Source organism: Melospiza georgiana, chromosome Z (genome assembly GCF_028018845.1).
Source record: "Melospiza georgiana isolate bMelGeo1 chromosome Z, bMelGeo1.pri, whole genome shotgun sequence".
Lineage (NCBI taxonomy): Eukaryota > Metazoa > Chordata > Aves > Passeriformes > Passerellidae > Melospiza > Melospiza georgiana.
Window position 1 is genome coordinate 32,019,919 of NC_080465.1, and position 22,728 is coordinate 32,042,646.

General features: G+C 37.3%; 1 protein-coding gene across 2 annotated transcripts in view; it reads left to right on the forward strand.

Annotated features, from left to right (window-relative positions):
• The window catches only part of PIP5K1B (phosphatidylinositol-4-phosphate 5-kinase type 1 beta), a 98,846-nt gene that overhangs the window by 52,634 nt on the left and 23,484 nt on the right, over positions 1 to 22,728 (forward strand). For both annotated transcript variants that reach the window (XM_058044372.1, XM_058044371.1), the window contains exons 7-10: positions 7,816 to 7,933; positions 11,396 to 11,548; positions 13,321 to 13,620; positions 21,856 to 22,067. In XM_058044372.1, coding sequence (XP_057900355.1) covers positions 7,816 to 7,933; positions 11,396 to 11,548; positions 13,321 to 13,620; positions 21,856 to 22,067 — 783 coding nt within the window. The remainder of the gene's footprint in view (positions 1 to 7,815; positions 7,934 to 11,395; positions 11,549 to 13,320; positions 13,621 to 21,855; positions 22,068 to 22,728) is intronic.

The window sequence follows — 22,728 nt, forward strand, 5'->3', positions numbered from 1 at the left end:
ACTTCATTACCCAGGTTTGAAGCAAAAAGCAAAGGCTGCACATTCTTTACAGCTGGAACTGCACTCCCAAGGTGCACCTCAGGTGCTCTTTGCTTTTTCCAAGGGGGGGTACCTACTTGTGATGGCAGAATTGTTAAAAGTAATTACTGTAATGACCTTTTTTTTGGTCCCATTTGGATTGGTCTGGATTGAAAGCAATTAGTAGAAATTAGTTACACCAGCAGGTGAATGGGTTGACCTCTACCTGGAAGTACCCTGGAGCTTGCTGATATTGAGTAAACGTTTTGCAGAAGTTTGCAGCAGGAGAACCTTACAGTGCAGCAAGAGTGGTGCTGAAACACCACTGCAAGTAGCAGTATTTTTCCAGTTGCTTTGGGTACAATTAATGCATCTGCAACTTCAAACAGTTGTCAGCTGAACTTCCTCTTCATTTTGGCAATTTCACAGCAACCTGACCCTTTGCACGATGTCCTGCTCCACCTTCCTCCCATGTTTTCTCTGCCTTACCTGTGTCTGGCAGTGAGGTGAGAAGGCTGTTTTTCAGTCATAGGCACACCTGCTTCTTTGACAGCAACAGGGGCACTGTTAAGGTAACAGTGGTAAGACAGACTTAAGCTAGTAGAAATGCAATGCAATGCAGCCTATGCACCAGTGAGCAGAGGAGTTTTATATCTGCCCTTTTATAGTTGGGGGGAAAATAGTTAACACTTGTTTATTAATTTAATAGGTTGAAGAGGATAGTTTCTGCACACCTCTCAAGACCCTGAAATAGCCTTCAACCTGTATCTCTGCTTCAGTAGTCCTACTGAAGCATTCAGGATTCATTAAGAAGGGAGAAAAATGTCAGGGAAAAAAGTGGTTAGGTCAGATCTGAACATAACTGCTCTGCGTTTTTTGGGAGCTACTGATGTAAATCAGAAGTAACTCCCTCGATTGTAGGTTATTCCTGGTCTGGAGTTACTCTGTAACTGTGTTAAATTAGTCAGAGTTTAGCCCAGTTAATTTACATGTTTATTTCTGGAAGTGACTTTGAGTGAAGTACAGGTGTCTGTACTTCTACTGTGTCTGTTCACTACTGTGAATTTGAATTGCAAAGGTACTTGCCTTCATTTGCACATCGTAGTGGTGGAGGGCCTTTCATCCCATTCTGTTCAAGCTCCCCAGGAGTTTGTATAACTTGTTTTTGGAAAACAAGGTATTACTGGAAGCTGCTATAATGGTTTTCATTGAGAACAACCATCCAGATAGAGTTAAAATAGTACTATGCACATTTGCTTCTTGGATGGAGAAACAAAATGCACCCGGCACTGACCTACTTGTTTCTGAAGAGACAGTGCCTGAAGTCTCCACCCTACTACCCACTGAACAGAGTGAAACCACAAGGGAAACCACTCCGAGTAACCTCTGTTCTGGCTTTTCAACTCTGCTTTGAAAATCTAGCAACAGAGGTGCTTGTGCTTACCTGGGGTTGGTAGTGCTGCAACAGCAGCTGGAGGGTTTTGGGGGGAAGGTTGTTCATCCTGCATGTGCTCTCTCTGCTCGGTCCTGTGACTAGCTGTGTCGAGCATATTTGTGCCCATCCTCCTTGGCTGGAAGCAGTTCCTGGTAGCAGAGTTTGCTTCCAGTTAGTCGTTTGTGCAATGTGGCTTCAGCAATATTTTGTCAGCCTTTTGCCTTGGCGGTGGTGCTGGCTCCAAGTGAGATGGCCTTAGTTAGAATGGCTCGTTGCTCACCTGTGAGCCTAGCTCTGGTAGGCCATGGTGCCTCAAACTGGTTGCTGGGCCATGGGGCTGTGGAGCTGCTTTTGAGTTGGCAGTGTAGGCAGTTTATTAAGCTCTTCAGTAGACACAGAAGGAGGTGCATTTTCTGTGGTGACTGAGAAGCCAAACAGAAGCCGCTACATTATATCAGCTAATTTTGGCTAACCCATATTAGAAATGCGGAATGTTTCAAGACAGACAGTATGTTTCGGCCTGCATTTGTGTTTTTAGATGCAGGCTGCTTCTAAGCACAGCTGTTGAGTTTGACCGTTTTTGCAGCAAGTTGTTAGTCAATCTTATGCAATTCCTTTGCTAATAAGCTTTTATTGCAGGGTCTAGACACTGCATGTTGAGAACAGTTGCTATGGTTTCTAATTGAGCTGGGAAGTGTGTTCCATGCCGGACGACCTGTATGCCCTCTGCAGCTACAGTCTGTACACTGAACTGGTTCATTTACAAATTGCTTTCTTGTGATGCTAATGAAAGATTATTCAATACTTTCTGCTCTTTAATGTCAGAAGCTTACCATTGTATTTTGATAGCATTTGAATAACAGCCAAAAAAAGTAGTCAAAGTACTAAGGTAAAAACTTTACTTGGCCAGGCTGGGTTCTACCCTACATATACAACTGAAGTATACTGCTTTCTAGTATGTTTTTGAGGACTGATTGAGAAAACTGATACTTACCCTCGGAAATATCTTTGTATCAAACCTGTATCATAGGTTAGCTGATGAACTAAGTAGTGTATTTGTAGTATAGAATGCTCTACAGGTTTAGTGTGACTAGTATTTAAATGTTCAGACTAATGATGAGTTGTTGTGTAACTTACACCATGACACACGTTTCCTGTGGGCAGTTTCACAAGAAAGATACAGTGACCTGAATATTCTGATGAAGTGCTGCTGCTCTTCCTTGGTGCTTTGGTTGCAGAGAGGCACGGAATTACTCAAGTTCTGACAAGGTTTTTATGGTTTGTGAGTGGAGTGATAGCACAGAGGGGAGGATGCAAAACAAATATTAGAAATGGGGATACTTTGGTGACAAAAGCAAAGTCTGATATGAATTACTGGACTCAGTACTTCTGTTACCAACAAATGATTGGTAAACCTCATAATCTGGATTGTTGTATAATTATGTAGTCTCTTAAACTATATTTCAAGTACTCTGAGATCCTATATTTTAGTAGCATTTCCAGTTGATTATAAAATTACAATATCTCCATCAATGTAAGTAAATGCTTCTGTATTCAGCTGTTATGTAGATATGATTGACTTGACCTGTTTTTAAGTTACTGACTATTCCTAATTATATTTCAAAGCTGACTGGCAGGGAACTGCTTAGGACAGCATTTGCTAACTGCAAGTTTAGGAAAATGGAAGTGAGAAAAGACGATGTTACCACTGGGCTTTAGCTCACAGTATGAGGAAAACACAGACACACCTATTTGTACATATAAATATGATACCTACTTCCAGCATGTGGGAAATCATGCTTTCCTGAAATTACATACTGGAAAGGAACATACCAAAGCACTACCTGACCTGCAGCATGTGTTTGTTTGATACAGTTTTTAGAGCTGAAACACATTGTGATGAATTTTTTAAAAGCAGTTGTATTCAAGAGCAATGAAACTGAAATTAGATAATATTAGTTTTTAAGGTTGAGAGCATTTAAGTTTAGACATTTTATTTTGATTTTACAATCTAAAGAATAATTGCTTTCACGGCAAGAACGGATGTGTTCCTCCTCTTCAGTTTTTTTGCCATACACACAGGAAAGTTATACATAGGGTCACAACTACAGACTAATTCTTTTGATAACAGCTCCATGATGAAGGTAACCTCAGTGATGAAGGCTTGTTACCAAGATATGCAGCTGGCTTTCCCTGCCCCTTCAGATAGGTGTGGTATCTCCTGAGTACATCCTACCAGGGTGAGGCCATAGTAAAGAAAAGCTGCCAAGAAATGTATCTGGATGTCTTGTTTAGCAAATTTTTACAGCCATGGGGTTGGCCGTTAAAAATGTAATTCGTTTTACTTCACTTTTAGTTTGAAATTGCACCGCCTAGGCTTTAAATCCACTCTCAGCATTTACAAAGGGGCAGGCTTAGATGCACATACTGTCATTTCTAGGTGTACTTGATTTAAAAAAAATAAAAATTACAATATAAGTGTTAAACCAAACTTGTATTTTAAGCTTAGTCTCTCTCCTTTAGTCTGCCTATGAATCTTTTTCTATTGTGGGGTATAACATCTAAAGTTATTAAAATACCTTATAAATTACAGTTGCTGCCTAATCATTCCAAACCCTGTATTTTGTTGTCATAGCTCATACAGAAAGACTTGAATTGCTCAAGATTGCCAGAATGAGAGCTAATTTTAAAGTCTTTATCTTTGTTTTTCTGGTAGACCTGTGCTTAAACTAGCTGAGAGGGAACTTACATGGTTACCCCCTTTCTTATTATGTCCAAAGCACCATTTCACAAATTTAACTTTTTGTTAATGGATCATGGGCATTTTTTTTTGTTACATTTCAAAGATGTAATCATCCCCTTTCATCCCTTCATTGAAATTCCCTAGACTGATTAAAAATCATTATATGTAGTGCTTTGCACATACATTTTAATCCCATGAGAGTGAAACTGTAAAATGCGTCAAGAAAATGTGAAGAGAAACCATAGAATACATTCTTTAAATAGCTAATAGAGTGGAATAATTCTAAATAGGATAGGGATGTACTTAGATCAAGCTTGCTGTACAGTGGAGTTTGTCTTTTTCCAGAAAGAGCAAGGCTGTACTCAATCGATACTTGTCATACAAGCTTCAAATTGATAAGAAATTTGAAAGGTTTCCATTACTGTAAGAAATTACTGGAAGTGAGGGTGCTTTTTCTGTTGGAAGTACAATCAGGAAAACCTAAAAACTATTTTTTAGAGTACTAACAAGAAATCTTAAATTTGTGTCAAGCTTGCTTCGTGAATTACAGAAGAGCTTACTGTTGGGATCAGTAAACTATTTTGTTAGGTAGTGAAGCTGAAACTAATTAATATGATTAACAGAAACAGAATATGGTAAAATACTCTGTAGACTTAAAACAGAAGGTGTTTTTAAACATGATTTTATAAATAATAAGGAAAGCTGTCTGTATAGTGAAATTGACTGTTATATCTGTAATATAGTATCTATTGTCTTCTAAATACATGGAATTGCCCTCTATGTAGAAGCTGTTCCAAAATAATTGCTCTGTTTAGCAATAAATCTCCACTTGCTATGCATTACTGTGCACCTGTGGACCCAGCATTGGTCATTTTGCTCCATATGCATTTATGAAATGGCTCAGAACTGTCCCATTGTCATAGCAAACCTCCTACCTTCATCTCACCTTAGTGAAGTGACAGAACATATTCTGGTATAGTAAGGATGTGTAATCTACTTGCTGACGTGCTTTCTTGTCTTTTCACAGGAGAAGCTTTTGAGTTACAGCTGCTGGAAGCAGATTTAGAAAAGTGTTTGGTACCAAAATGTAAAACTTAATAAAAAAGTTTAGATGCTTTATATTCCCTGACAATTATGCGATACTTCAGTAGAGAATACTCTGTTCTATTATTTTCTTCATCTTATGACAATTAAATGCATTTACAAGTATGACCCCAGGTTTCCAGTGTAACTATATGACCACTGGGGCATCCTCATATTGTACAAAAATTCAGTGAGTCACAACCAGCTCTATGAAACTTAATGTCAGACTAATCTAGGAGTGTTCTGAGCAGTAAAAAGGCCTTATGAAAGACCATTAGTCTACCTTAACTGTAAAGAAACACAATCTTTAGCTTGTATCCTACTGATTTCCATTTTTAACTCTATAATGGAACAATAAAGTATATGTGGACTTGATATCTTGGAGTTGTACTGCAGTAAATATAGAGTGATCAGAGGAGTTCTTTAGAACTAAGCAGCCTTTACTATTACCTGTAGGTTTAGCACTCCAAGAAGCAGCACTATATACATTTCTGGAGACTGAGAAAGCTTGTTCACCTGCTGTCACTGAAACAGTTCAGTTGTGTGGGGTTTGGCAGCACAGGGGCAGCTAGGTAGGTTGAGTAGACTTCCGTCATCGAACTGTTAATGAAAAGTGGCCAGTTCATATGACAAATATTAATTGTACAGGATGAAAGCTCTTAAATTCTTTCATTATATTTAGTTTTTATTCATTATCTTTTTCAGGAATGTTGCTTAACATTTATTGCTTTTCATACCTGTGTGAATTTGTAGCCCTTTTTTCTTTTTGGTGTCCTTTGGATATTATTTTGCCAAGCATAATGGTACATTCTGCATTATTGAATAATTTAGTTTCAGTAAATGAATAAAGAAGTGCTGGAAAAGCTAATTTCAGCAACTGTCTCGAGTCTTGGATTTGTATTTCTCTATTTATCAAAACATTCAGACCCTGACCAAAATGATAAGAACAGTAAAAGAGAGCAGCACTTTACTGTTATCGAGGAAAGTGGAACACAACAGCACAGTTGTGTTTATTTCTTGAAGAAATAAAGGCAAACAGAAGTAATGCAAAACACAAGCAGGATGCCAGCTCAGCTCTGGCTGGCAAGGTAGAAGTTGTGCAAAACAATGATACTGCACTTACTCAGAAGCAAAGGTCAAGGAACAGCCACATAGAAAGGACACTGGACATTGAATACAGATCCCAAAGAATCAGATGAAGACTTCTGACAAGGGGTGTAATTATGTCAAAAAAAGTCAAGTAAGTGGGGATAGCTAATGAATATATAATCAGTGTGTATCATAAAAACTCTGCATGACTCTCAGGGTCCTTGATTAGAGGAAAGATCCCCAGAGCAACCAGCATGCTGTAATAAAGACCTACTTTCTAATATTCCAATAAAAATATGTTAGAAAGTTTCTATCTGGCTGCTTTCAGTACCAAAACTTTGTCTTAAAGGTGTTCTTGTTTGTTTTGAAATCACAGTGTAGAACTTTATTCTTCTGTTTAAAAGGCCTCTCTCATTTTCTATCATAAATGAATCCATGGGCATAGAGTTGTTTTTTTTTTAATCTAGCAACATTTTGCTGCTGACTTTTATTTTATATCTAGTATTCATCTCAAGAGTTTTGTAACTCAGGCTAAAAATACAGTGAGGTGATAAATATAAAACAAGGAAAAGAGCTAAGGTAGTATAGGTAAGAAACAGGACGAGCTGGAAGCCATAAAGTAGCAGGAAAGCCATGACATAGTTGCTACCAAAGGAGCATGGTGGGGTGAGCAGAGTGCTGCACTGGATGGCTACAAGCTCTTCAGAAGGGACAAGGAAGGAGAGCTGTGGGGTGGCTCTGTACAGTAGGAAGTGTTTTGAGTGTACAGAGTGCCTATGGGTGACAACTGGGGGAAGGCTGAAAAGGGAGATATCCTTGAGGGAATCTGTTGTAGACCACCCAACCAGGATCAGGAGGTGGATGAACTATTCTATGATGTGATGCTGATGTTTCATGATTATCAGCCCTTGCTCTTGTGGGTGGTTTTAACCTGCCAGATGTCTGCTAGAATTCACCAGAGAGGAGGCAGTCTAGGAGATTCCTGGAGTATGTGAAGATAACTTCTCAATACAGCTGGGAAGTGAGCCTATCAGGGGAGCTACCCTGCTGGATCTGCTGCTTACAAGCAGAGAAGGGCTGGTGGGAGATGATGTGGTTGGAGCGATCTTGAGCACAGAAACCACGACACAAGAGTTTCCAGTACTTGGTGAAGTCAGTCTCTACCCTAGACTTCTGAAATGCAGACTTTGTCCTGTTCATGTCTAAACATGATCTTTATGCAAATGCATACACGTGGTGAAAATAGTTATTTTCTTTAAGGTGAGGAAAAAGAATTTGCTGGCAGTGTCTCTCATGGACATTTCTATTAGTGGTTAATGATAATAGAGAGGTTTATCTGCATTTATGCTCTTTTTTCAGCAGGGGAACAGTCAAGTTAGGCAGCTTAGTGGTGAAACTAGTGCTAATAATTACTCAATAATTTGGTTTGGTTTGTTTCTGTTTTCAGTGAAGGGAGCAATCTTACCCCTGCTCATCATTACCCTGACTTCAGATTTAAGACATATGCGCCTCTTGCCTTCCGCTATTTCAGAGAACTTTTTGGTATCAAGCCTGATGACTATTTGGTAAGAGCCTGCAGTTTTCCTTTGAGTTACAAACTATTATAAAGCATGCTAGTTTTATTGCGGCGGAAAGGGATTCTTAAAGGGTGCCCAAACCAGTAAGAAATTTTGTGTGTGGAGGGGTATATAACTAGTGCATATTTTTACTGGTGACAAAAATTTTAATTCTTTTACATGATTCGTATTAAAAAACCTGCTTTGTTAATTGACTAGAGCAACATCCATGTCATTCAGATAATTTTTTCTAGAGAAGTTATGATCAGTACTTTGTGACTTTTATCAATTCAGTTCTAATTAAGTACTTTTGTGTGATTTGTGTTATGCACATCATTACAAAGTGAAGTCTGCAAATGTTCCTGTCTGCCTTTGAGGCTCGTGGATGACAGACTGAAAATGAAGCATTTTAGAATGCATCCTTTTTTCTCTCTATTTTATAAATTGAAGACTTATTCTTTCACAGTGTTCAGTTTACACTAGGAAAAAAGTTACAAATTTGCTGATATTGTAAAAGCAGGCTTTACTTGGTGGAACCACTTTATATACTGCTAGAACAAGTATTCGCTATTTTATTTCTCCTGTAGCTCTGCTTTTGGAAGGGTAGGGTGAATGCAGAGATGGATTTTCTTCTAGATGTTTGCCCATCTTCTAGATGTTTGCCCAATGTTTGGTTTGTTTCATGGTAGGTCACACAAGAAATCAGAGTCCGAGTAAAAATTAGCAACTTTATATGTAATTTTTTGAATGAGCTTTAAAATGCTGAATGAGCTTTTGTTCTATTATTGATAATGGCTGTTTTAAGACCAAAAGAATTTGAAAGGGCTTGGGTGAATAAAAAAGAAAAATTGATTAAATGTTTCTGAAATATTAATATGCTACTAAATAAATTGTTTCTGTTGTGTTCAACTCTGCTATAAAGGGGTTTTCTTCCTAGGTGAACAATAAGCCTGGTTTTGCTTTTATTTAGGTTGAATATGGGTGTCTTAATGTGGGTGTCTTATTTTAATTCTTTAGTGCCATGTATGAATTTTGTGTTTGTCCTCATGACCATAGTTACATATAAAAAAAGATAATTATTTTGAATTATAAATGGTAGTAGCAAGGAAATTAAGTTTTTTGGGAATTTTATAAATCATAGTCATAGAGTGGTTTTGATTGGAAGGGGCTCAAACATTATTTATTTCCAACTTCACTGCCATGGGCAGCGACATCTTCCCCTACACTGGGTTGCTCAAATCCAGCCAGGTATTGAACACTTCTGGAGATGGGGCATTCACAACTTCTCTAGACCACACATTCCGGCTCCTCACCATCCTTGGAGTGAAGAATTTCTTTCTTCCACTGACCACAACTCTTAGAGTATGACTGATTCCTTATCCTCTGAGTTATCCATCTATCAAATCTATGCCTCTCCAGATTAGAGACAAGGACATCATGGATGACAGTTGTGTCATTATGTAATGTGCTTTTTATCTTATCTCTTTTTATGGTCTTGGTAAAAGATGAAATATGTTGGCTGTGTTGCCAGCTGCTAAAAGGACTGTGCTTCCTAGAGCAAAGTTATTACACCTGTAACTTCTTTTCCATCTAAGGAAGCTTTTGCAATAGCAGAAATAAAAGTTTATACAAAGACTGCATGCTGTGAATAAGATTTGTGACAGTCATTTTAACTACAAAAAGACTATTCCCTGAGGGAAGTTACTAGTAAAGACAACTTGTTGCAGATTCTTTTTTCTCTTGGCACAGGAAAACACACAAGTATGTATGTAGTAAATGATTGTCTAGCTGTGGCTGAAGGGCATGTGAAGTAAAATAAGAAGAGTAGAAAGCACATGTGAGTTTACACTGTTAATTTGAAGTGACAAAGCTCAAGATTTAAAGCTTCACCTTTTCAAGGAGGATGAGCAGTAACATACTGTAGGAGTCAGACAGGATAACAAATGTAAATACATTTGAACAGCTGGTAGAATTAAATTGTCACTGTAAATCTCATGGATTTACAAGAAGTTTCCCCATTTTGCAGGGAAACTTCTTGATCATAAATACTCACTTGTCAGGCTCTTGGGGATTTTCTTGCCTTTTGGTTTTGATTTGCCTTTCAGAGGTGTCCAGTTAAAACTAGCTGGGCCCTTTCTATAGCAGCATTTGGTGGGTGGACTTTTTTAGAGAAATGCATACCACTGAAAAATGACCAATGCAGAGTGTAGGACAGTGTTTTTTGCTTATGTTATACTGTTCTATTGAGCTTTAATATTGGGGATAATCATATTCAAATGTTTTTCGCAGTGACAGTTACTCATTAAGATGTAAATATTTTGTCAAGAAAAATGTAATTGCTGCAGTTCAACTGCTGAATTGGTCTAAAGGTTTGTAGTGTTACAGATTGGTATGACCATTCTGTCTGTAGAAAATTGCAGCTATAGGATTAACAAGAAAGGCATTTTGCATTAATTAGAATTGAGTATAAGCAGGGAGAAGAAATATTTATATATCATGCAAAATTCTCTTCAAAATTATAAGCCTTACCTGGAGTTAGGATAAGAAGATGCATTAAGGCAATGGCATGAGCCCATAGGAAACATGCTTCTTTAGTTCAAGTGCTCACAAAAGAACATATTTATTAGATTTTCTAGTATCACTGCTTTCAATTTTAATATAGATAGATTTTTCTATGGTTTTAAGCTGAATGTCAGTTCTCCATATAATTTGAATGAAGTTTGGAATAGTGAACACTTAGTAAATGTACATTTGTCTCTGTATCAGAGTATGGTTCTACTAATAAAGCACAGTCTTTTCACTCCTTAATGCAATTGTAATTCTTAATGTGTCCTGTGGAAAAGGAAGCCTGGCTAAATATGCAGTATAATGGTCCTTCAAATTCCAGGTTTTCTTGCTTACTGGTATTGAGTTTTTTTCTGATTCAGGTGGTTTTCAATCATAAAACTAGTAAAAGATTTGAAGAATTTGTAACTATAGTAAAATTAGTAGCTATAGCTATACCAATTTTATCAGTCTAATAGTTTCAATCCCAGTTGCACAGAACAGGATTTGCCTATTTGTCTATAATGAGAAACCTCACTCCCAGTTTATTTTTCTACCATCCTGTACCTGTTTCTTTCAAAAAAAATGGATGTGAAAACAAACAGTTCCAGTCAAAATGTCTTCTCAAAGCTTTTGTCTCAGAATGTGCTATGCTGACAGCATGGAGATCAACTCCTTCCACACAAACCACTGGCTTCACTCCAAAGGAACCTGTTGCTTTGGAACACAAAGAGGGATATATGCTCAGCTGCCAGCTCTCTTCTATGGCTGAGCAGCATGGCCCAGGCAGAGTGGCCTGCCAAACCTCAGCCAGCAGCAGTAGTGCTGCTACGAGGTTCTCTTGTGACTACTTGAACCTGCAGTTCTTCATATTAAACTTGTGTTTGGGTAATGCACGCAGTGAAAAGCAATTTTTGTCTCTTCCAGTACTCAATCTGCAGTGAACCTTTAATTGAATTATCCAACCCAGGGGCCAGTGGGTCTTTATTTTTTGTAACTAGTGGCGATGAATTCATCATCAAAACAGTTCAACACAAAGAGGCTGAGTTTCTTCAGAAGCTCTTGCCAGGTTATTACATGGTAAGTAATTGAAGACTTTATTTTACTTCTATTTCTCCTGCTTCATGTCACTTCTGAATAATCAGTTTCACTTGTCTTGAAATATTCCACTGGGTTAATCTGTATTTTTTGTAATATTTATAACATTTTTATCTGCCTTTCTACTTCACGCTGTACATACCCAACAGAAAGAATAGGTATAAACCTAGAATATATTTAAGATAAGAATTGGTGCTCTTTTAGCATTCAAGATGAAGCTGAATGTCATAAGCTAATTTGATACCAAACTTTGCTTTTAATAAGCTAGTAACAAAATAAGGTTTCTAAATTTCTAATTCAGTTTTCTTTCTTCATTTTGTGTTTGTCTACCCTCTGCATTTCACTCAGAGTGGACAAAGAAACTAGACCGGTCAGTTTTCCTTTTGTTTCCAACTACTTCTAATTTCCATTTCTCATGTATTAAAGCAATGACGTAAAAGATATTTTTATCCATGCAATTTGTTCAAAACTTAATTTTTAAATGTAGCCTTTTGAGGGCTAATTCTAAGTCCATTGTATTGGGTTTAATGTGTCATCTAAAAGGAAAACCATTGATTAAAAAGCGAGTAGAATTTAATTTTTATTTTTTTTTTGTAACAAAAGCTACCCATACATATGAACAGACATTCTTCTGGGTGGTATATATTTGTATTATTAGACCTGTGGCTGACTTTCTTTTTTTGCTTTGTTTCCTGATGTAAATACTTGAAAAATTACCCTCTCACTTATACTAAAAATGACGAATGTTGTCATTATTGCACTAAAGTAACATGGATTCACTGTGTGTGTAAGAAAAAAAAATATGTGTACTGACACATCAAAAAGCACAATGGTGACAGGTTTTGTTGTTCCTAATCATGATAATCCACTCAGCACAAGTCTGAGTTATTACAAGTACATATAAGGCCAGTTTGTATTATTTCTGGGAACTTTATTCTCACTGCTATGCAATTGCTTCCAAAATATAAAACTTTAATTACTGTGATTATTTCTGTGACAATACTTTCTTCTGATAGTTGTATATTGTGACTTAGTAATCATCTAAGACCTGAAGCAGTTTTTCCCCTTCTTTCTTTTTCATGCTGAAGATTGAGAACAGTTGTATTCAGGAGGAAGATTTTCTCTCTCACCTCTGTTATCCTCTCCTACCTAATTTATTTTACCTGTTGTGGAATTTGGAGTATTTAAATTTATTTTACCTGTTGTGGAATTTGGAGTATTTCACACTTTTCTGTTCTGATGGTCAGTTGTGGTTCTATTATGCCCTCACATGCCTTTGGAAATAATTTAGTGATTTGGCACTAACTCTGACTGTGTTCAAAGCCTCATGGAGAGAGGGGTTCTGTTTTTCAGAATCCAAGTCAAGATAATGAGAACTACATTTAACCCAGACTCCTTCCAGCAGGTAAAACACAAAGGTTGTTCAGGTCAGGAAAAAAAAATGAAGTCTTTGGGATGCTTTTAGGTTTGACCTAGTCTGCTCTTTTCTGTGAGAAAGAGAAACCTGGCATAAATGTAGTTACTGCTCTGCTGTTGCCCTTTGTAAGTCCCTGGCAAAAAGGCAGTGCCTATGCTAGCTTTCTGGAATAGAAACCCACAAAGATAATCAACTGGTTGAAGAAACTGTGCTGAATAAGAAAACATTCATAATTTTCTTCATTTTTGTTAATGTCTTTTGTGTTAAAGAAAACCCTTTCTTAAGCATGGAAGTTCATTGAAAATAGACATATTTAAAAATATCTCTTTTGTTTTAGAATCTGAACCAGAATCCAAGGACTCTTCTTCCCAAATTCTATGGGCTGTACTGCGTTCAGTCAGGAGGCATTAATATTAGAATTGTTGTCATGAACAATGTTTTGCCACGAGCCTTGAAAATGCATTTCACATATGACTTGAAAGGCTCCACATACAAACGCAGAGCATCAAGAAAAGAGAGGGAGAAGTCCAACCCTACATTCAAAGACTTGGATTTCCTGCAAGATATGCATGAAGGGTTATATTTTGACTCTGAAACACACAGTGCACTCATGAAAACACTACTGCGGGATTGTCGAGTGAGTATAAATTTAAACCTCTGTATAAATTTAAACCTCTGTATTCACCTCTGCTCTAAATTTACTCAGTACAGATTATTGAACCTCCATTTGTTTTCCATGCTATTTAAGGAGGGATAACTATGGATGTCAGAGCACTGTTGAAGCCTGTATTTTAGTTAAGCTGTTGTGAACTGAGATCATAGTCATAGATAGAATGTCCATATCCTTTTTGAATACCAAGACTGGGGACCATGAGCACTTCCCTCACTGTGGAACTGGTTCCAATGCTAAACCACCATCTCACTGAAGAACTTTTTCATCTATCCACTCTGAACTTTCCCAATGCAGCTTGAAGCTGTTGTCTTGCATCCTATCACCAGGCACCAGAGATCAGCACCACCCTTTCTGCCACCCTCAAACCTTATATCCTCCTCTGGTCCCCACGAATCATGCCCTGTAGTCCTTTTACTGTCTATGTTGCCTTTCTTTGAACACATTGTTATATTTAATATCCTCCTTACACTGTGGAGCCCAAAACATGCTTGCAGTTCTTGAGGTGAGGCTGCTCCAATGCTGAGTGTGGTGGGACAATCCCCTTTCTCAAACCAGGTGGCTGTACTGTGCTTAGTGTACCCCAGGATACAGATGGACATCCTAGCCACCAGGGCACATTGCTGACTCGTTAAGTTTATAATCTAGCACAACTCTAAGTTCCAGGGCTATCCCTCTGTTTCTATGTACATCTAGGATTACACTGATCCATCTGTGGCAGTACTGATTAATACAGGAATGAAGTCCAGCAGATTTGATGATGATGATGATTTCCATCAATTTGGAGATTTTAATTACTTTTTTCTTGAGACATAATAAGCCCTGTGAAACTTTGTTATGCATGATAAACTGTATGTAGAGCTGCTGTGAATATGTCTCTTGGTTACCTAGGAATGGGAAGGCAGGCCTAGTGGCAGCAGTCTTACTTCTTGAGCTAGGTAATTTCTTCCTCAGCTGAAAAGTCCACATAAAAGCTGTCCACAAAATATTTTCAAGGCAGAAGAGGGATACCTGTCATTACTCTTTGAGAGGACCTTGATGAATGGAATCAGTTCCTATTACGGGAGAGAGAATTGCTATTAAACGGTTTTTTTCTCCTGTGGCATGGGTAACAAAATGTAAAGCAGGAAAAGGGAGACTCCAGATCTCTCAGAACTTCCCAGGATTCATGGTGTTTTGGAAAGAATAAAATTGCTTTTTCTGAGGGAAATAGTAAGAATTTCATAATAATAAAGCAAAATAGTCTAAACTCATCACATAGAGGAGGCACCCTCAATATCAGTTTGTTGTTCACTGCCACCTGTGGTACAAGATGGAAAGCATTGTTTTTGCACATGAATAGAATTTTTTGTTTATCACAGAAGTCTGCAATGCCTTGTGATTGGTTTGTAAAGCTGTGTGACCTAATGTTCAGCTGTGTATTCAGCAAGAGACATTTATCTAACACGACACATTGTTCTTTCTGTAGCCTCTTGCAGTGAGTATTTCCTGAGCTCCTACCATGTGTGATGACACAGAATGCATCAGTATGTCACATCTGGGGATGTGGACGCCTTTCTGTGCACCCCCCACTTGTCCAAGGTTACTTATCCAGTTAGAGCTTGGGGAAATCTATTGTATTGGAAATAATTGAGGGTATCTAAAAGATGGAACTGGACTGAAAAGTAAAAACAAGAATCAATAATTTAATTGTTACATATAAAGGGACTGTTAATGATTCTTTGCAAGTCTGGGAAATTCCTGATACATATTATTTGAGTGCTAATATAATCTTTTTCAATGTATATCTTAAATTAACAACTCTAAAGTTAGTCTAGAGTTCTTAAAGGCCTGGCTAAATTTTAAAAGTATTAAAAGTAAAGAAGAAAATTATCCTATAGTAATCAGTGCATTTACATAAATACACATATACACAATAAAATATATGTCTGTGTGTAACTGTAGATATATAAACACACTGAAAGTTACATGTATGTTGAAAATTAGCTGCCTTTTTTTTCTATTCAAACAAGTCTTACTCTGTGTTGTAAAACAGAGGGAGCAGACGCTCTTATCTTTCATATCGCTGAATTTGCTCAGCTAATAAGGTTGGATCTGACTACCTGCCTTTTATTTCTGCCTTTAAAAAGACCAGAAATATTCCATCCATTAGGTGAAAAGCACATCAGTGTTGCCTCTGCTTTTTTCTGCCCATGAGGTATTTGGATGGGTATAGTGACAACTGACCATCTTTTTAGGACTTGAAAACTTGTCATCCTTTTTAGGACTTGAAAACTTGTCATCTCTTTTTACTGCTACTTCAAAGTGAAGAAGTTAGTGTAGGCACTTGAAATTAAGAATTCATTTAAGAAATTAAATTTTTGATCTTTCCAGTATTTCAGGACTAAGAAATTCTCTTCTGTGTTGCTTAAATTTGGATTGTGTTTCCATTGCTCATATTTGCAATCAGAATCAGGAAGTAATGGACTTTCCTCCTAGTTCTTATATATAAACATCCCTGTCTGCTAGCCCCTCTCCTCCTTAAGATCAATTGCTGAGTTCAGAGGCCTGGCAGAATTTCCTGGTAATGAAAGGTAGTGGTGGTGGGGACCTGCTATGGTCTGTGACTGCTGCCATTAAATCTCCTGCCCTATTCACCAATGGACTCATGTTTTCCTTGGTCAGCTTTTCTCTGTGTCTTGATATTCCTTGCTAGTCTCTACTCCATCTGGGCTTTGACTTCCTTGATCACAGCTGCCATCCCTAGATGCCCAGACAATGTTTCTCTATTCCTCCTTTCTAGCCTGTCTGTCCTTTCCTGTCCTGCATGCTGGCTCTTCACGTTCAAGCTGTGCTGTGGCTTCCTTGCTTAGCTGAATTTGCCTCCTGATACATCTGCTCATCCAGCACAGACAATGTTGACAACTGAAACAGAGCTTCTTCCCTGGGGAATGTAGTACTGTGATGGTAGACCGCTGCTGGAGTAGTTCTGGCCTTTCACGCCTCCCGGCAGTGCTGGTGAGGAGATGCATGGCCTGCCCAATTAGAGAATGGAGCTGAGTTGTTTGTGGTGATCCCTCATGGGCTGGTGCCTCCAGATTATCCATGCTGGGACACGTACAGGTTGATAGCATTGTTCAGCTCCTGCATTTCCTGCTTGTTTTGTTCACACTTGAGGTGGCAGGGTCTGAAAACTTGTCTCACAGTTTATTTTGCATCATTTGCACCTTAACTGAACCAAGGAGTGTAATATTACAGTGTTCCTAAAGAGGGAATATTAATGAATTTATCATATATACAATGTACACAATTGAAAATTTGAACTAGCTTTCAAATTCCAGACTATTGCTGAGACTTTCTGTAGCTGGCAAGTATCCTTGCCTGTTTGGAGAAGCACTAACAATTAATCAAATTGCAGTCATGTCATTTTTAAGAGCAAAAAAATAATTTGAAGATGTTTTTACTATTGAGAAATGAATGGTTTTTGAGAGTCTGCATTTTATCTTTATGGCAAAAAACCACTGGACTTTTCTGAGGAAATTGCATTTTAAAAGTGACTAATGAGGAAACCTGTAAAGACCAGGAAATTTAAAGAGGACCATATCTCCTAAATTTGAGACTTGGGTATTATTTTCATCACTGCTGTTTTAGCCAGTTGCTACAAAAGTTTGATGGTGTGATTGCACATCTGTTTTGTGCTCTAGTGAATGTGATGGAGACCCTGTATGACCAAATTTATCCACAGAATTTTTCAAATCCCTTAGTAGCATGTGTGGTGTTTTGCAGGTTTTTGCTTTTTTTCTACCTCAAAGAATTGACACAAATCTTTAAGCCAGATAACTTCAGTGACCCATTGTATAGCATATCCTTACAAACAGTAGTGTTGGCATAACTTAATGAAATATTAAACTGCAGCATAGGACAGAAATAAAAGGTGTCATGATGCGACATGGAGATGGAGAACATATTAATCTTAGATGAAGGGCCTCTTTGTCAGAAATGGTAGTTTGAGGGAAATGACTGTAGCACAATGCTGTAGGTCCCTTGTATCTTTATATATTATCACTCCTGTCATATCAGTTGACATTAGGAATTTCTCGTTACTTCTACTTTTAAAATCAGAATCCAGATTGTTAGTTTTGGAGTGTTAATTAACAATATATTTTGAGAATTCTGTTGAAATGGGAAGTGATTCCACATATGTTTAGGCGGGAATGTGGTGATTCATTTTCTTAGGATAGATTTTTTTCTAAACCAGACCCATTTTTTTGGCATTGACATTTGTGAACTTGTTCCTAAGACATGGTTTTTTTGTGAGACAGTCCTTTAATTTGTGTTAATTTCATATAGTTCATTATGTTGAATAATAATTATTGATATGTTGTAAAATCAGTCTTCTTTCTACTGTGTTAATTCCTATGTCACTTTTCCAGAATGCTTGTAGAAGAGGAAAATTTCCTTGCATGGTTATCCATTTCGTACTTCCATTAAACAAGCTTCTAATTTTTTTCTTTTGAGTTGTATTTTTCTTGACCCTTTTATGAAAATGATCTGATGACTTTTTTGCATGCTGTTTTGCATGGATAGCAAATGTAAATGCAGATTTCTCTGTGAGATAGTGTGTAGTTTGGGCTGGCTGCATATAAAATAAGAATGACATTTCATGGCAGAAATACTTGTTTTGCTCAGTTAGTCAGTGGCTGAGATACTGGAGCGTAACCGTGTCTAAGATGATTCACAGAATAGTTTAACATCTGATTAACTCTGAGAAAAGGAAATCTGATTCAGAGAGTTAATTTTTTATGTTCTGAAATGACATATTTTGTGATGCCATTTTACTGTGGGTTTTTATGTGGTATGAAAAAAAGTGTGCTTAAGGTTACAAGGGGTGAGTGTTACTTGCCATCTGGAAGTTTTCAGAGCAGCTGAAGTCAGCCTTGACAGCAGTACTTGGTGACCAAGTGACAACACTGTGTTGGCAGATTCTGTGTAGCTAGTGAATTAATATATATAAGTACTACCAAGATGAAAAATTTAATGTTAAGTTAATGAACTGAAGGTTTATTTGTTATCAAATCCACCGCTTGTTAGTACACAGCATGATTAAGATAATTCTTGCTGAAACTTCACAATGCCATTTTGCTAGCAAGGAACATGTCAGAATGGTTACATGAGCAAAGATTGGGATCCCTTTACCTATATAAATAGTGTATTTCTAGGAGTTTATGTCAATTTCTAGTGATCTCACATGGAGAGAATCAGGTGTTTTGCAGGGCTTTCTCCTCTTGCTATGAATATAACCATGTAATATTATAATTTATTTGAGTGGGTTTTTTTCCTTATATTAGGTTATAGTTTTGGTGCCTCTGTAGCAAAAACTTGCTGCTGCATCTCAAAAGCAGTCCTAAAATTATCAAAAGTATCTGTAAGCAAACCTCAGCACAGGAAATGTCTTGATGTTCTGCATTTTGTAACTTGCCCTTGTTATTAGATTATTTCGTACAACTGTGTGTGCAAAATGTTACTTACATATTTTAAAATTGTCACGATTTGGTATTTTAAATATTAATGAAAATTCATATGTGAGAACACCTCAGATACTTTCATCTGTAAATCCAACTGATTTACTGTCCTAATACAGACTGAGGAGTTTGACACAAAGTTTTGTTGAGTGCTGATCTATGAGGTTCTTCCTTGTTATTCTGGTTAGTTATTTCTTACCAGAACTTTCATTAGAAACAAGTGGGGAGAGAAACGTGTTTAGATATGGTCAAAAAGGTTAATTTGCCTAAGGAGTGGTTTGTTTTGGTTATCACGTTTCTAAGGGGAAGTAATCAGAACTGTACATCAAAGCTGTGGGCAGACAGGGCCAGTTCATGTCATGATATCCTGAAGACGCTTTGTAGACAGTGTAATGTCACCTCTGAGTAGGGCCATGAACAGAGTGTCTGGGAGACAAGAGTTCTTATGCTGTGTGCTGTTTACAAGAATTTGTACTGCACTTAATCCATTGGATGTGAAGGTGTTTCAGTCTGTTAATGAACTGTAATAATGAAATTTGTTTTTATGATTTTTTTTGTAATTCTACGCCAAAATCATAAATTGTCAAGGTATGATCTGTTGTACTGTACAAGTAGTATGGGTTTAAGTGGCAGTGATGAATTTATGTAGTCAGAAGGATTAATTTTATCGCATAAGAGGTCCCTGTGGAAGAAGGAGTAGCGCATTCCAGCACAGCCTCCCATGAGACTACATTCAATCGTAGATGTAGGTTATGTGATTAGTGCAGTAAAATCATGTGTCTAATATGACCTAATTCAAAATGCAGTAAATATGCTGAAGGTAGAACTGTCAGCAGTAATTTATAACTGTAAAATAAATGTGGCAATGCTTTTACCAAGCCTGACTAGCTCCTGTTCTGGTTTTGCATGAAGAGTGTTGCTTACTAAGGTGTTATTTTTTCAATCTATCCTGAACTTAGTTTTAGTATTTGATGGCAAATATTCATTGATTACATATTTTTTAATGAATACATGATGTTGTAATTTCTTTCTGAGAAAGTTGGAGTAAAGTTTATCAATAAATAAGCAGAAAATAGAATTTTAGACATTTTTGGAACCAAGTGCTTTGCACCTGTTAGCCATGCTATTTTTGCAATTTATGTTTGTATATGACCAACATGTCCACACAATGCCCAATGAAATTTCAGAATCTTGTGGTTAGAGTATGGCTTTTGTTGTGTATGAAATGCTTTGTGAGTTCTGTCATTAGAAGATGCTGTGGACTACTAAGGCCATACATTAGCAGCCTTTTTCTTGTTCCATTTGAACTAAGGCATCGCTGAGTAGAATCTCTCTGCACAAGAGCAAACCCATGGTGTCTTAAAGTCATTCTCTCAGTCTGAAAATCAGGTCTGATTGTGCCTTTCTACATTATGCTTTGTTTCATCACTGCTGTGGTTATCTGAGCAATGAGTATTTTTCCAACAATTAGGTAAATGGTATAAAAACCTTATGATTAGACATACAGATCCATACTAAATTACTGATTTACTGCCATATAGTTTTTAAACCTATTGCTCTTTTTTCCCCATTAAGAGAAAGCATGTTTCTGCTTAACCAAAAATACTTGTGCTTGGATAATCTTCATCAAAATTACATAACTGGAATCTGCTCTCATCTCTGTAAAATCACTTTTTTTCCTGTTCACATAAAAAGACACTACTACTGCCTCTTGATTCTGTGACAAAAATTACACATTATCTTCAGGCACTGTGCCAAAACACATCATGAATCACTGCTGAGCTGCATGAGGTAAAGGAGAGGTGAACACGCAGCATATCCCTCCTGGCTGTTACTGGTGTTTCTCCCTCCACTTAGCAGTGTCGTTTAAGGCATTAAACACAGTTGCTGTCTGACATTGAACTGTTGCTGTGAACAGTTTGATTATATTACTAGATGTGATTGCAGCTTGCTTTAGTTCATGTTTGGGTATTGACTTGACCTGTATTGCCTTTCAGTGACAGCATGCCAGACTTTGTAATGCTGTAGCTGACTAAAAACAAATGAAACTATTTGTGTATCAGAGAAGACATGCTGCCAGAGACAGAAATGGTTGGTAGAGCTAGAAGAAAAGGATGGTTGATTAAGTCATGCTTCAGAAGTAAAACCTATCTTTTGAGTTTAGATAGGCTCTATTTAGCCTAGTAGAGAGGTGCATGATTTTTGTACTCCAATCCCATCAGCTGCTAATAAGGGGATGGCAGCAAATACTGCTGTTGACATTTGAAAATTCTCCAAGAGTACTGTCTCTTTTACAAATAGGAGGTGGAGGGGAGATAAGAGTACAGGCAAAAATGCTCAGGGAGGTCTGGAATGTGGATTGGAGATAATTTTAAAAATGTGATGTTCATAAGTATATGATGGAACCATTAATTATTTGCTATAATGGAAAAGGTGCTGCCTGGAATTATCTTCCTTGACTACAAAATAACATCAGGTTACATTTCAGCTGTGCATCTTTCTTTCTCGCTTGTTACAAGAGCATTCAGCTAATTAGAGCACTTGGCTTGTATGAATAGTAAAAAGTTTTTGTTTAACTGTAATTTCACGCACTTCCTGATAAGAGAAGTTTGTGCCTGGAGAGCTTGTTTTCACTCAGGTTTGCAAAATACTGCTGTGTAATTCTTTTGTGGTTTCAGTATAGTCATTCCTTCTTTGGTAGGTTCTAGAAAGTTTTAAGATCATGGATTACAGTCTGCTTCTGGGGATCCACATATTGAACAGTAACACAAAGGAAAGAGAAGAAGAGTGTTCCCAGAGTGCCTCAGATGCAAAACGCCATGGAGGGCAGAAAGTTCTCTATTCCACAGCCATGGAGTCTATACAGGGCCCTGGGAAGTCTGGAGACTCCCTCAGCACAGAGAAAACAAACACGTAAGTGCTGTAACCTGCTCTTAAGATTGCTTTTAAAAGTATTAACAGGCAAAACTTTCATGAGTACACTGCATTCCAGGAATTGAAAGATTTAGCCTTCTTTTTTTTTTTTTCCCTTGCATCATTGAGATTTGCCACAGAGCATGAAATTGGAATGTTGATCAGTAGATTGACAGTCTTTAAATACATGATAGTTCAGAGCGACTTACGTATGCACACATGCATTCTTTTATAAAAGAAATACTATCAGACAACTATTACAAGAGTCCCAGCTACAATCTAATTTGAACTGAAAGCAGCCTGGTGAGACCAAAGCAAAAACTATAAATTAATATTGAAAAGGATATTCCTATGGGGGTTGTTTTAATCTTGAAGTAGTATACTCGATGTACATAGGATAGTATCATCAACCACTAAAGTGCAGTCATATATTCCATTTCCTGAGATTAAGAACCAATGTTTTTCTCCTATTTTTCTGTCTAGCAAAAACTTTAATAGAAATTTGAATATATAAACAATCATTATTCTGTTGTTTCTTTCATAATATATTAAGTGCTATGAGAGTATTATCGCCACCATTCAGCATTGCATATAATCAGTCTTTTATTTAAATTAGAATTTAATCTAAAATTAAGGATTTACTTTTCTTCCTGGTTCTCAA